The 17,291-nt window shown below is 33.8% G+C and overlaps 1 protein-coding gene across 1 annotated transcript in view; it reads right to left on the minus strand.

Moving 5' to 3' along the window:
* LOC144445737 (brefeldin A-inhibited guanine nucleotide-exchange protein 1-like) overlaps positions 1-17,291 on the minus strand; it is a 47,533-nt gene that overhangs the window by 25,781 nt on the left and 4,461 nt on the right. Inside the window, exons 2-6 of the mRNA XM_078135381.1 lie at positions 14,065-14,095; positions 8,032-8,176; positions 2,291-2,437; positions 1,860-2,039; positions 1,012-1,219 (exon numbers count right to left, since the gene is read on the minus strand). Of these exons, the coding sequence (XP_077991507.1) occupies positions 1,012-1,219; positions 1,860-2,039; positions 2,291-2,437; positions 8,032-8,176; positions 14,065-14,095 (711 nt within the window). The remainder of the gene's footprint in view (positions 1-1,011; positions 1,220-1,859; positions 2,040-2,290; positions 2,438-8,031; positions 8,177-14,064; positions 14,096-17,291) is intronic.

The following is a 17,291-nucleotide window of genomic DNA, read 5'->3' on the forward strand; positions in this document are numbered from 1 at the left end:
ATAATCAGACAGCTGTATATCTTGAATAAAGTGCTGTCTTCTCTCTTCAAAGACATGTGTTCACAATTTATGCTGCAAGCCATTTTTTCATACAGATACATGTATACACACAAGACACACCAAGACAGTTCTATTCGTTTTAGACAATGAGACAGGCCTATGTTGCATGGTTGCTATCACATCAGTATGAAAGTATTAGCAAAAGCTTTGAACTATGACGCTGGTAATTGAACCTTTGGTTGACTAAGATAGACACAAACTAAAACTATTGTTGTTCTACACAAGTGGGTAATGGCAATTCCTCCGCCATGTGATCTAGTCACACTGTGACCAAGGCAGTGTAAACATTGGCAGTCCCAAAACAGCAAGTTTATGGAACTTGCTTTCAGACAGCCACCCTACTGAGACTATAATTAAATCAATGCCCATTCACTAGCTTATCACTGTTGTATCAACATGTTGCAACAATAGTTTTAGTTTATGTCTATCTTTAACTGGAGCCATGACAACCAGAGTACTATTATAATAATTTCAGTCATAAAGTTCATGTTTGCCTCATCATTTTCTGTGTTTGCAAATTTGCTCTCTTAATTTATTTTAATTAAATTTTTTGATGTTGGTTGGACACAAGTAGAGGTGCTCAGCACCTGTTTGTTCATTCCATTCACAGGCTATCTTTTGTTGTTATAGTTGTATTTTTATTGTTTGCTAGTTGCCACTTTTTTGAAATATGTATGTTTTTTCTGTCGTTTCTAGTTACATTGTTAATATTTGTTCATTATTGTGTAAATCAATTTTTGCCTGTGATGAAGAGTAATAAATAAAATAAAATAAATTTAAAAAAAAAAAAATCATGTGACATCTCTTTTATTGTTGGGTGGGCAGACAGAGTTTGCTCCAAAATAGGAAGACTAGACTGTGAATTTAGTTTATGTGCATACAGGTACATGTAGACTTGTCAAAGCTCGACTTTCCAGTTGAACATTTACATCAAGCTAGATTTCTGCCTACCCGCTATGTCTCCATTGACAATAATATCAGGTGGTGCTGCTGATTGTGACTGTTCGTTGGTTGGGGGCGCTGTGTCTGACTGCTCACTGTTTGGGGGCGCTGTATCTGACTGCTCACTCCCACTATCATCTTTGTGACTGTCACCTACATCAGTCTGTGATTCTGCATCTTTCGAGTCAGCCTGTTCCTTCTCCTTGGCTTCTTGTAACTGTTGACAAACACACAGAACAACGATAAATTGCAGTGGTTGTTCAATTCATACATGTACACTTTTGGGGTCCCCACCATAAAAGCTAGTTACTAACTACGGACACTCAAACAAAATATGCATTCAGAGCAGAAGTTTACATGTTTTAGAAAAGATTTTTCAAGAAGGGAATTTAGACACCATACTAATAACTGAAATTTCAATATCGTGATTGGTACTTGTGATGGTGAGAGCTTACAAGTGACATGGTGATCACAACACAAAACACTGTGTTTGTCAATAAACAACAAGCCATCAAGTCTTTCAACACAGCCCCCCCACCCCCACCCCCACAACATGTATTGATTTATTGCACTGTTAATTGATGTCTGAAATATGGTTCTACAATCTTAGTATAGACAATTTGAATGGTGATACTATTCACAAAATTTAAGAGCTATTCAGCAAATTTGACAGACAGACTGATGGTTGGCTGGCTTGACACTGGTCATTCCTACAGCCCCTATGGACTGCATCCATTGGGAGCTAACGAGTACTTTGACATGTATACTGCACAACAGTCACTGAACTTTAAATAAGTGGCTCTTCACACTCAATTTCTCACTTTTTCATCAAGTGAATAATAATCATCTATACTTACAGCCTGCTGTTCCATTCTTGAGAAGATAACATTTAGCATCTGTGTAAGTGTGGCCTTCGCTGTAGTTTGGTTGATAAGGTTCTTACTAGCTAGGTAGATGTTATAACAAGTCCTGACGGCTTGTAGTAAGGAACCTTCATGTACTTCACATGCTGTTGATGTTACTGCTGTTAACAACGCCTGAAAACCATACAGAATTACACTCAAAGTTAATTGCCACACTTGTGTAGATAATTGTACTACAGATTCACATATCGTCAGGGATTTCTTGCAAAAAGATTTCTCACATAATATTGTGGCAAAAAATTCTTGTACATGTAAAGAGGAATGTTACTTTAGGAAATACACGGTAAATGTATTTTCACTAACTTTGGACTCATGGTTTTTACATCACCTATACATGTATTATTATTATCTTACTCTGTACATACCTTTATTATTTGTAACTGTACTCCTTCGTCCGTCTGGGTACCAACAAAACATCCACATACTGTTTCTATAATTCGGTCTATAAGTTTCTTGCCAGGAGCCGTTGCATCAGGTGAGTTGCCAGTCAGATGGCCATAAGCTATCAATTTCTGAAACCAAACACATACACATATTACATTACAGTGTTTTTTTCATGGGCTGTAGATGTACATGGAAGTGAGTGCATATAATGTACATTGTACATGTGTACATGTATGTAGACATACAAAATGTAGACCCTGTACCATGGTTGGTGGTGGATCTACATGTTGTATGATGTACAATGTAGGTGAGGTGTTGATACAAATGAACATGTACATGTACATTTGTACATAGCATATTACCAAACAGTGTTCTCCTAGGACAGGAGCAGTGTGCCCTCTATTAAAGCCAAATTGACACACCACTGATGCACACAATTTCTAGTGACGCACCAAAATATCTCTTAATACATGTATGTGGTGACTCACAAGAAATGCCAGACTGAGTTTTTCTCATTTTGACTCACAACAACAAAATTTGGCTCCCATTAGAGGGCACACTGGACAGGAGTGTTATGCCAGCTACATAATTATTGGTCTAAATGCTACATGTGGTACCACATCATCTCTTCACCCTGTCTATGGTAGCTCAATGAGTAATCATGAACCAAAAGTTGTTCATGTATACCATGAATACCTGTAAACCCTCAACATTTAGAATGATGTAAACAATACATAAGTACAAATGTAACACCCTGATCTGACAAATATGATATATTTGGATATTATATAATTGCCCCCCCCCCCCCCTATAAACCCTAACTTACAATTAGGCAGAATTCTGTTGTTTGTTGATAAACAAAGGCATGATGTTAACGACTGTGTAGGTAGTTTCCCTTGAATTTGAAATTTCTTCTGAGGACCTCATTAAGCTACATTGCATAGACATAGAGATCTTGAGATTTGATGCCATGGATAGCACTAGACTACATTTGTACATGTACATAATTATTATATTGACGCAGTGTGTCACATTTTTTAATAATAAGAAATGGAAAATAACATTTTAAAATGGTTCAGCTAATGTCAAGCAGTATGGAAAACATCGGACTGTACTGTAGTTTATAAATGTCATAGTTTCGTTGTCTAGGAGACATCCCTACCTGCCAGTATGATAATGCCATATACACAGTTTTTAAGTGCTTTTCAAAAAATGAATGTCGTGATCACAGTGCTATAGAATAATTAGTGCCTATGACATGGATGTACATGTAATGGCACACCAGCCTTGTATAACTTCAATTCCTTGGAGAGCATACAATATAACTGACCAGGGTTTATAAATACAATGTATAAGATTTCTTTTAATTGTGTATACAGTAGAGTAAATTGTGGGTCTTGTTAATTTCAAATTAATTGCTTCATATTTCTTGAGGTGTACATAAATATGTGTATGTATGTACAATGTATGTGTCACTGTGTGTGTGTATGTATGTATGTATGTATGTATGTATGTATGTATGTACGTACGTACGTATGTACATGTATGTACATGTATGTACGTACGTATGTACGTACGTACGTATGTATGTATGTATGTATGTACATGTATGTATGTATGTATGTATATATTATGATATATGTACATGTATATGGATATATATATATATATATTTAAATTGAATTTTGCATACAATCAATATTTGTAAAAAAGCAAAGTAGAACTACATAGACATCGCTAAAATGTCAACAACAGCATGCAATTGTCACTAGCTGTACCACATTGTGTATCTACATGTATGTAATATATTGTATAGCATTCGATAATTGCTTGTCAAAGTCCCTTGATGTCTTTATTCAATAAATTGAATACATGTACAATGTATATCTACATCTACATGGGTGTAACTGTACATTTGAAGCCCAGTGATCTTCTCTGGATGTAGCATGTCTATAAATACTGTGGACGTCTGTCTGTCTGAACTGTAGGACAACCTGCAGAGTATATTTCCCTAGGCAGTTTAAGTTACATGTACAATGTATGTTCAGTCTCCTGTATGAGGTACATGTAGGTAACCTCTGACATGTCAGTTTTATGTTTAATGAAGTTGGATGAGTACAACATATGTAGATGCATATGTATGTAATTTAGAGTAGATATCACCCAGACATGTACATTGTACAATGTACTATCATAGATTATATGTATCATACATGAATGTACACTTTAATATTATTCCCCAGTATTTTTCTTCCTTCAGCCAAGGAAAATACTGGTGACTTACAAGTTACATGTATGGGGCGCTTGTCACTGTGAGTCGCTAGACAAGTAGTGACAACCCTTAGGTCACGAGTATTTTCCAGCTGAATGAAGAAAAAGATTGGATAATAATGTCATTATACCAGCTCCACTAATATTTTTTAAAAATCTAGGAAAGTAATGGTAATTCTGGGCATTTTGACTCATTGTATTTAGAACACAGCCGAACAATGATGTAGACACATGTTGCTGTGACCTACAAGTTCAACATTAATTGTTAACAATTCTGCTGCCCCCGGACCCCATCACCCACCCACCACCCCCCCCCCCCCCCCCCACACACACACACATCTAATTTTATCCTACATCATTTTTTCAACATTCCAGTCTTCATTATTGGGATTATATAATACATTTAGAAACCTGACCTAAATAACGAAATCAAAAGTCACAGATACATTGTATAAAGAACAGAGCAGTAGAGAATAAAGTCCTATGTACAAACAATACATTACTATATAATAATAATATCACATGATTTGTTGCTGATACAGAAAACTGATAATCAAAATACAGCATATGAATCATAATTTATGAGTTTTGACAGCAGCTCTGTCAACGCCATGGCAACCCATGTATATTTCATTACTGTCTATATTTTCCTACACCTACAGGTCTAACATGTACAATCAGGAAACTATATCAATCACAGACACAAAGATAGTGGCATATGAACAATTTGACCTGAGTTGACCTTGTCAAACCATATTAACAAGTGGAAGGGTATCCTGTATTATTTGGAGTGTCATCTTGATACAAAATCAGTTTGTTTATTATTTACAGATTTACATTAGCTGATAAATAGTCTGTATTCCATTTTTGCTAATTTTATAGAAAGATATACAATGTACACATGTAGAAAGGTTTTTATTGAAAAAAGAAACATTTCATCGGGGTCTAGTTTCACCAGTAAAAAGATGCCAGGAAACATGTCAATTTCAGTGAAATTTAAGAACGTGACTTTTACACTGATAACATCTCTGTATTTCATTTTCGCTAATTTGATGGAAAGATACAGAAAACGTTTTTAAAAAGAGACATTACATTGGGGTCTAGTTTCACCAGAAAAAAAGATGCTAGTAATGGTATTAAACAATACAAATGTACATGTCAATTTCAGTGAAATTAACAACATGAAGTCATGTTAGTTTCCATTTCTACAAGATTACAACACATAAATGTATGACCTGCCAAGGATGATATCCTGTTTCATTTTGAGGTTTACATTTCTTAGTTTCTTTGACAACCCCAGTAAAGTTAATACATGGATCACCTGTACATGTGTACATGTGTATATTAAATTGTATATGTATACATGATGACATGTACATCATGGACATCAGCTCAGAATGCATGACTTCAGTTTAATACAATAAGTACATGTACTTTTTATTATGTCATGGAGGTTTTTTTAACACATTTAAATGGCACAAGCGGAGTTTGTAAGTTTTTTTCTTCAGATGAAAATACTCACATACATTTTTTGTAAAATGTACAATATGGCTACTATATTGAAATTGACTTGCTGATACAGTCATACATGTACATGTACAGAATGTTCATTGTAAACTGTATGTCATATATACACAGCTCTGATTTTAAGTAATCAAACTACACACAGCTATAAATATCACCATATGTATTCCATATCAAATCACATTTCATTTTGTCTAACTTCCCTTATTACATGTATGTCAATGGTGTTACTTATGTTAGATATATAATTGATAAATTGTATGTAGATGACATTACTTCCATTTCTAATACATACATGTATATGATGTCAAAAAAAGACGTTCATGTATCAGTTGCTAATTGAGTTCACAAATTTGGACTAATTTATCACAAAAAAGATCTCAACTGTCATTCATTTTTTTCACATTTTGCAAACTGGCAAGGCCTAAAAAAAATTGTGTAGTTTTGATTATGCTCAATTTTAGAATAGGTGGGCTAGGTAGATTTAATTCAATTTTTATTCATTTTTCATGTGTAAGTGTCGAATTCAGATAGTTATGTTTTCCGTTGTTTTCCATATGGTCTCTGTGTTATTGGTTTCTTCCTATCAGATGTACAGCCATTACAGATTGGAAGAACAGTTTCTGATATTGTCTTTTTAAGTTGATGTCAGTTTCCGCATCCACCATTTCTTTCGCAACTTCACAATTTCCACGATTTATTATTTTTTTCTCGATTACGTAAAAAAAAGTTTTGGGTCGGCAGTGAAAAGCTAGATGGAGTTGGGTAACAGGAACCAAACAATTATTTTTTAGGCCTACATTTTTTTGTAAAAGTAGGCATTAGTATAAATTTAACTACAGTTAGGTTTTCCTAGAATTACATGCATGCATTATGGAATATTATATTTCAATGGAAACCACATGTATTCTTACTACATGTATTATCCTTCTATTTACACTTCCCAGGGATACAGAATTCCAGGAAAAAGACATTTTAAGGAGATATTCCATGAAATTTGATAATTCTTTCATCCTGTAATAATATTACTGAGAAAAAAATACAGAATCTGATTCTAATGTTACAAAATTTATATCAGGATTTTTTTTTTTTTTTTGATTTTGATTTTTTTTCCATTCACAGCTACAATGTACTACAGTTACAAGTGTCAATTCTATGAGAATACATGTACTTCTAAATACCTTGCACATCCCTGCATCTTTATTTTGAAGAAAACACACAATGTAAGTACAGATGTCTTAATTTGAGGAGTGAGAATGGCAAACAGGTTTCATATCGCTTCTAAGTTCAGAGGAAATGAAATATTAGATAAGATAATGTCTATATTGGAACCATTGGAACATGTCGTATGGTTGAATGGAAAAAAAATTGTTATGTGCATGTACAATGTATGAGTCATAGCCACCATACATGTGTAGAGGTACATGTACATTTAATATCTATAGTGTGCTATTTATAACTTTCAAAACCGTATTTGCACGAAATCGAGTGTTTCAAGAACAAAATTTATGAATATTATGTGCATGTAACTACAGGTATAGTGTTTGCGTCTGTTAGTGTAAGTCAAGTCATTATGAATTCAGAACAGGAAACATAACAGGTCTGTCAGCATAAAATAATATGTGTATATATATCTAAGAATGCGGACAGTTCATTTTACTTTGTGTCATTTTACATATTATACCCACATTGTAAGTTCATATATTACACTTTTCAACACAGTAACCTTACATCTGTTTGACATTTAGCATTGCCATTACAAAGTAGCCATGTAATTGCATATTTATATACAGACCACGACAAACAACTTGTATCTAATTCATCCTGAAAGCGACATTACACCTGGAACTGGAGTGCTAACATTTCCATAGACGAGAAATCACTTTGTGACAAAATTTGAGATGTATAATCCACAGTGAATACATACCTGGAGGCAGTCTAATGCTACGTTTACAATCCTCGGTGATTTGGACTGACACGCCAACTCAAATGGTAAGAAGTGTTTATCAGCTTCCACATAATTTACTTGGCCTTTTGGTACTGGTAGGGCAGAAGAAGATCCTTCCTCGATACTGTAAAAATGAAAATAAATGTATTAATTTTTTCTAGATTATGTACATTTGTAGTTGGAACGATAAACCAATTTTGGCCAATCCAGGTACATACACCCAATACTTGCATGTAATAGGGAACTTGCAATCCAGACTGAGCATGCCCAGACGCAAAGGATTATGGGATTATCTGTGGTTATCGTAATATCTAATATGGAGCTACTGATAAAATAAACCTCCCACAGTGGTCAGGATGACTATGAATTGATTATTTGTGGTTAAAAACAATGTAACATTATTGTTTACAATACTATTTGATTAGTATTTATTATCACATTTCCCATGATGCAACATTCAACATGGCGGGTTTGCAAATTCCCTATTCTCTGTTTCTCATTCTAATACCTTTACAATTCAAGGGTCAGTTGGTTTGTTTGTTAAAAATACAAATAATTAATATTATCATACTACAGTCTGAATGACATAGAAATTCAAATAACACTTCGCAGAAACTTTGAACCATGTGTTTTAGTAAAGTTCCCAAATTTAGCAATAAACAATAAATTTCACTCTGCTATACGATGTACATGTACAAAGTACACTCATGGGGTTGCCATCTGGCAATCGGTGATGTTGTCAATTTTGTTATTCATTTTGCCAGAAGGAAGAAATATTGGGTCGGTCAGGACATGTGAAACACAGAATTACAATAATGGAAGTCACAATGCCCTTACAAATGTACATGTTATATGGGTTAATGCCTGGCGATACATGTATACATGTGTACATGTACTGTACTGTACAATGTAACTGTCACTGTAACACCTAGGGTGTTATCTTTCATTCGGCTCATTTTCACAAGCATACAAATATACATTCTATATACATGTACAATGAGTAACAGTGAAGTAAAGTACTTTCTCTGTATGTTCTACACTTGTTTATAGCATTCATAACAAGTGTAAAAGTATATGTACATTGTATATTGTTTCAATTGGTTTATTTACAAACCTAGCCTCTCTAATGTGGTCAATCAGTAAATCAAACAGTTTACTTTTACACTTGACATTGGTGCTAACTGCTATAAACAATTGTGGTACATGCAGAAAACGCTTTACTTTGGTGTTATGGGTTGTACATGCACAAGTAGTAGAAAGTGCACTCTAAATAATGTACACATACATTGTAGGTAGAGAAAGACCTGTAGCAATATACACAATGTAGAGAAAGACCCATAGCAATATACATGTATTGTATTATGGTCCTTTGAAGTTTGATAATACATGTACGTGTTGCCTTTAAATTTACATGTACAAATGTAAGACTGGTTATAAAATGGTTTGCCTCTAAATTTCAAATACAAGTAGAAGACCTCTTGGCATAAAAGTTACACCTTTCAAATGTACATGGAGGACTTCCTACACAAGGTTTGACTTTGATTTTTACATTACATGCAGTCAACCTCCTACAAAAATATACTTCTGTAACAGTTTACATGTACAAATGTAGTTTCTGGCAAAATTCATACCTGTCTAGTTAACAAAATATACAATGTAAAGACAATTCAATAGCAAATATTTAGTAAAAATATCAGACCATTTATATCAAATAATAAATCTTAAAGTTCGTAATCAAACAATTTTGAAATATGTGCTATTATATTTGTACTTCATAACAATGTAAATTTTTTCTTTTAAACCATAAAAGTACATAATGTATTATGCTTGCATGAATTGGAGAGTTTTTTGACAGCTTTTTGTTTCAACAAAAATGAGGAAATATTCTATCTGAGTTCTGATTCAAAGAATTGTTGTCGTAACCTTATCATTACTCTCTGAAAACACACATGTACATGTACACACATATGTGGGAGTGATGAACACTACACACCCACACCACTAAATCTCTTAATACAATTTGGATTATATTCATACAAAAAAGCTATTATGATGGAGACCAAAATCTCTTTGCCTGCAGCTATACAAAATTAGAATGTCTGCAACATCACTTTTTGTACAAGTTATTATCCTGTGATGTAAGTTATATATGCCAAGCTTTGCCAGATGTACAAATTACAATTCATGTACATGTACAAACATGTTTGTTACTTCAAATGGACTCGTACAAATGTTCTGGGCTACATGGATGTACATTGTTGTATGTACTTTTATTTCTTAATCTTCCATTCAAACTGACTGTAGGCTATTTTGTTGGGGTAGTAAGCAGGTAAAAATCTACCCAAGTTCCACTGCCATTTAACCGGGGATCCACACCAAAACGTTTGGTACATTTTGTACAGTGTACATGTACATGTACATTGTATTGGCAACTATGCCATGTTTTAGTGTATTTCCCCCTTTCTGTTAACATGATTGATTCCCCAACCTTAGCAAAAACACTGCTTCTTTACATGTTATGATAGGTTTTATATCTCTACAGAAGCATACTCTATGATTAGTACATGTATGTACTGTACAGTGTGAATTGCTATTAGAACAAGAACTGTATGTTGTACAAATGTATGTACATGTACATGTATATGTGCAGGCCTCGAAATTCGTTTTTTTTCCCACCTGCCCATTGGGCAGGTGGTTGAAAATTTTACCTGCCCAACCAAAATTTTACCTGCCCAATTCACCTTTCACTCATTTTGTTACTAGTCCTTTAGATCAAGTCTTCTATGGTAAGTACCACTATTGAGCCACCTGTCTAATGCCCTGATCACAACATAGCCTCACTCTCTGGCCCATCCAATACAATACGTAGTAACGCATCTAAATGAGTCGATACTCAGTGAACTGCGGCAAACGTTCTCTTCTCTTTTCAACCATTTATATTCTTTCTCCCATTATTCACGGAATTTTCGCTTTCTTTTCCTTTCATCCTGCTTGCAAAACGTTGTCGATTTGCTATCTCCGTCATCATCTTTGTGTGACTTTTCAGTCTCTTTCGATGTACTTGGTATTGCCACTAAATTATCACTCTCCATACGCAACTTCCCAGCTTTCTCGCCGTCACCACCCTCACTTTCTTTTCTTTCTTGCTTCTTCTTCTTTTCATTTGGAGTATCATTGTTTGAAGACTTCGTAAATCCAAACTTTAATAAGCTCATGTTTATTCAACAGCTTTCATTTAATAGTATACGTAACGTCACTTCGAGGTCAGGGCCCGCTGAGGTAAATACTACTTCATGAACACATGACATGGCTGGTCACATGAGTGAAACACATGGTTGCTATTGATATGCAAATCAAACCAATACGTGCCTATGACGCGAATGTCCATATATGGAGAGGTTGAAAGGTCATTGCATTCTGGCATTAGGCAATGCGGAAATGAAGAAACTTAGGTTTGATCGAAACAAGCTAAGTTACAAGAGACAAATCGACAAAAAATAAAACCCAAAACGATTGCGATAACAATTATTGACCAAATTAGAATAAGCAGTTTATAATAAAGTATTCCAAAAAAAAGCGCCGGCCCAACTGGGCAGGTGTGCATAAATTTTACCGGCCCAGCACCACTTTTCACCTGCCCTGGGCCGCTGGGCCGGCGGGAATTTCGAGCCCTGATGTGGCTTGTATCTCTCATCAAACAGCCTCAACTCAGTAGCCAAGAGACAAATTTAATCTGCTTTCCTTCACAAAACGTTACATGTATTTGACCCTTACATGATCTCACCTTTGTGCATAGTTTGTTTGTAATCTGTACATGTACATTGTATGTTGGTATGATCATTGATGTATGCAAATAAATGACTATACACAGAGAAATAAGTGTACAGTCCTACATGTACATGTACATTTGTATAGTCTAGTCCCTATACAGTATCGTTATGTTGGCAGTCCTTAAACTTGAAACATACATGTACATGTACATTTGTACATGACCCTTACATTATTTCACCTTTGTGCAAAGTTTATTTGAAATTTGTTTAAATCATACATGTACATGAGTATATTTATAATATATATGTCCTAGAAATACACAGAGAAATAAATGTACAGTAACTGATATTTGAAACATAAAGAACCCACTTTTAAAATTAAAAGCATCTAATATCAATGCTGCTGCCCACAGCTTTAAAAACGACCTGTCATTTCAAGATGTATAAAGTGAGAAATGTAGCACTGATATCTTTGTATTCATTTCAATAATGCAGGTACATGTAGCATTAGTGATACAAATATCAGGTCGTCTACAGGCCATTAAGAAGTGATGGGTTCAAACCTTACATGTATGTACATGTACACTGTAGCATCTAAATTAAATATGCAATACATTCTTATACTCATTTGTTTTGCAAATATATCCTAAACTCTCTCCTTATTCTGGGAAGGAGACAACATTGTACATTTTACTCCCAGAGCAAGATTTAAAACAATGTTTTATTTGTTTTGTGTCTGTATTTGCTAGAAATTACCAAAATATTTCTCAAATATCAAATTTCTTTATAATCATTTGTCCTTCTACATGTACATGTAAATATCATATTTTAATGATTGCTTTCAACGTTTGCCTTCAATATAGTGAGCCAGACTTTAACTGTATAATAAAGTACTAAATGTCATGATACATCTATCTTTTTAATATGTACTATCATTGATTCGTTTTTGCTTTGCTGTACATTTATTTCACCGCAGGACTGTGTGTTCTTTACCCTTCCACTTGCATTGTGTATTTTTAAATTTTGCATATTCTTTTTAGAGTTTCTGTACATCGCACTGTGACGTATGTGTAGTGCGTTTTCTAAGAAATTAAATAATAATAATAATAATACATGTATAATCATTGCTAAAACAGTAAATTTTTTAGTGTAATTGTGTATTATAAATTATGAAGCATTGAAGGTGTTACTGGTGGAATATATTTATTTTTTAGTAATTTTTTGTGGAAAGTATGTAAAATCTCCCCAAGTATCCCCCAAGTTATTTTGCCAGAGTTGCTATCAAGTGTTTTTTGTGGTAAGTACATGTAGGTAAAATCTACCTGAGTTGCTCAGTTATTTTACCAGGATTCCCTAGAAGTGTTTTGTTAATATGGGTAGTAAATACAAAAGTGGAATCTATCAAAGTTTCCCAGTCACGTTACCTTGTACAATGTACCTGGGATCCCCACCAAAATGATGGTATAATGTACAGGGTTTCTCCACAGGCCAAAAAAGAATTTTGTAATAATAAATCGGTATTCAACTTTCATTTTGCCATATATACTACTTGTTTGTAATTATGATGTACTTTGATTTTATCATTCAGTTACTCATGAATATTAATTATTCTGTCATGTAAATGTCTAATTTATGCTAATGAGTCGCTATATATGTACTACTTGTTTGTAATTATGATGTACTTTGATTTTATCATTCAGTTACTCATGAATACTAATTATTTTGTCATGTAAATTAATGTTAATTTATGCTAATTAGTCATTATCATATCAACAAATCATGGAGTACCCTGATATACATGTACATGTATGCCAGTTTTACCAGATTTCTTCCTTTCTATTATTTGGGTTCTCAGACCTTGGCAAAAAACACTGATTTCTGTTGATATATAATCACCTACATGTAGTGAATCACAACTGGATCAGCTGGACAGATGGTTACACTGCATTTTTTCCTGAGAGGAAGTTACTACTTGATAGCTACGTCAAGTGCCAGAAACATGATTTGTAACCTATACTCTTATGAAACTACGGATAATTATCACCAAATCACTACATTGTATAACAGACCAGACACCTACACAATCTCCCATGAGTACAATGTACTGCATTGAGAAGTTGTACACCACAAGTGTTAGTGTCAAGTGTCGTCTGAACGAACTGTACACATACATGTATGTTACTAGTTAGTCTACATATACTACAATGTATGTGCAATTATATGTACAAACGTATATACTTACTGTTGTGTTTTTGTTTCTGCTCGGATTTCAACTGAAATGAAACAAAATGGAAATAAATTAGAATGAGTTCCATGTAAACAGCTGTGACTGACTTGTTGTAAGTGGTGATACATGTACAAAATAATGTATTTGTAGATGTACATTTGTACATTATACATGTACAAGTCAAGTTACTGTCTCTGAACAGAAAATATGGATGATATATACTCTGATCTTTCTACATCAAGACAACTCATGTCTACATCACTGGTTGGTTCTGTAGTGTTTGAAATACATGTATGAGTCAAATGATCGCTATTATTTCCCCCAATTTTTAATAAATTATGCTAGAGGAGGAGATATAATTATACATTTTGTATCATTCCCGAACATTTTTTCATTCAGTTATAAAATACTTATGACCTACAGTACATGTATAAGGGTTTGTCACTACTCATCTTGAGACTGAAAATGTTTAAAATTTACATGCATATGTAAACACACACACACACACACACACACACACATACACACACATGGTACATGTATGTAATGTATGTACATGTATACAAAATGTACATGTACATGTGCATGCATTACATTGTAGGTTAGCAGTTGTGCAGTAGGCACATATACATTGTACATGTACATGTACACTGTACATATCCACATACATGTACAATGTACATGTATATACACGCACATCGTACATAATATACATGTACATGTACAATGTACATGTAAACACATACACATACACATACACTGTCACATACATGTACATTTTTGTACATTGTACAAATGTACATGTACATGTACATATACATTGTACATGTACACAATGCATACACATTTTATGTACATGTACAGTGCATGTATGTCATATTTGGGCAGAGAAAGACATAACAAAAGATCTGTAAAAATCCAATTGAGTTTTTATTATTAAATATTATGCATTCCTTTCATGATATACATTTGTATTTATACATGTATCTTCATATCCCTTGACCATCATCCATCACAAACCATGACAGGTTTATGACATGTACATGTACACGTGTTCACAATATCTATGATCTACATACATGTACATATACTGTACATACTACATGTATACATTGTATACATGTACATTTTGTATGTGAAGATCATGTGTTAAAAAACAGTTATGATATACATGTACATGTATTACATTGGCTACATGTACATTTTTGTACATTGTATGTATGTGAAGATCATGTGTTATATAAATTGTACTGTACATGTAGGTCTAGTGTAAACTGATTGTCACTGGTTTTATTTCCTACATACATGTTTTTGTATACATGTACAAAAATGTATACAGGAAATATCATTCCAAACCCCTTTCCTGATTATTGGTGGATATTTTCCGGACTGTCAGTGTGGAATGTATCGCTATGGATGGGTATAGGAAGCTGTCACAAACAAAATAGTGAAAAAGTTCAAATTTGAAGTTAAACTTCAAAATGTCACAAAACATTAGAAATTATAAATGTACCTCACACATAGTCTTTACACCATATCAATGACATCGACAGGTGCATGGAAATCAAAATTGTACAAAAAGATCTTTGATGCAGAAAAACATCTTTTTTGTTTACTGTTTTGTTTCAGATATTGTATTTTCTTTTACAAATATCCCAACATGTGCCTGTATCAAACTCAATACAGAACATGTCACTGATTTTTATATGGATTGTATGCTAAATAGTCAACTGCACAATGACATTCTTGACCAAATTACATGTACATGTACATTACATGTATATAAGAGTTCAACACAGGAAATTATCAAGTTCAAATACATTTTGTACATCCGGGTTTTCAATAGCCAATCATACAATATATCTCAATTATGTAAACCTTGTGATCCTACATATATGAGAACAATAAAGCTGATATACAAAATGTACATACTGACCTGATGTGAAAGCTAGTCAGAACTTTATGTAACCCCTAGACTGTCGACAGTCATTCATGCCTTTTTTGCTACGTTTCATCTAAAACAAAGTCGTCACCTTGCTCCATAGCACTGAATACTATCACGTACTGATAGGAAACTGTGAGTGCCGTAGGCACGAAAATGTACATGTACATGATACAAAGTTTACGTACAATATAGTGATATCAGTCATAATACTACATAATAGTACATTGATACTCATTTCATAATGCTTCCCTAGATGTATGTACCTGAAGGATCAGAGTGTATAATTGCATAAAAGGTACTCTTAACTTTCTAAATAGCTACCAACTGATTTATAGGGAATTCAATAAAATCCCTGGCAACTATAATCACAAGCCATAATGCCATATTTCAATTTATTGACATAAAGTTACACAACGTATACACCAATTTAATCAATTTGAACAGAAAGTGACAGAATTATCTTTCTTTTTACAATGTATATTCTAATACTAACTTAATTACTGGAGTAGCAATTATGATGGCAAAGTCAATACAATAGTAGTTTTGAAAATCTGACGTGGGCTCCTCATCCCTCCCCCAACCCATGGCATCCTACACACTACTCAAACAATCTCTTGCCTAGTCCCCACCCCTACAAACAACACACACACAGGCAGCCAAAACATACTACATACATGCCGCGTCGCCTCAGTTTCTGATCGAAAGTACAGGTAAGAAGGTCAAATGGAATAAACGTGAAATGCTTTTCTCAAGTTATTAAAACTACATGTATGTGTAATAATATACACATTATTATAATTTATATCACAAGTATACTGATACATATGTATCGCTAATTAATTCATGGATTGTATTCTTGGGGGTTGGGGTAAGGGAGGTTGGAGTGTGGATACATGTAAGCCTTCAAAGGGAGTAAGGGTAAGGGGTAATGGTTATACATGTACTGCATGTATGTACATTAACCTGCCTATACATTACATTGTATTTCAATCATCAACATACTGCAAGAATATTTTTATCAAATTATGTTTACATATAATGAAACAACTTTTGATTGCAATACAAATAAAGCAGTTAATGACGGCCATCGATAACAATCAAGTATGTGGTATGAACTTAATGTCTGTACAAAATCCTAATTCTTTCGTTCATCTAAATTAGTATGCATCATCATGCACATATTATACTCACATTGTCCATATGTGTGATAATTTATGAGACCCTTTAATATTAGTATGTACTAAACGAAGTATGCGTGTATGAAATTAATTGAAAACGAAATAAAATATTGCTCCAA

This window comes from Glandiceps talaboti, chromosome 14 (assembly GCF_964340395.1).
Source record: "Glandiceps talaboti chromosome 14, keGlaTala1.1, whole genome shotgun sequence".
In the NCBI taxonomy this organism is placed as follows: domain Eukaryota; kingdom Metazoa; phylum Hemichordata; class Enteropneusta; family Spengelidae; genus Glandiceps; species Glandiceps talaboti.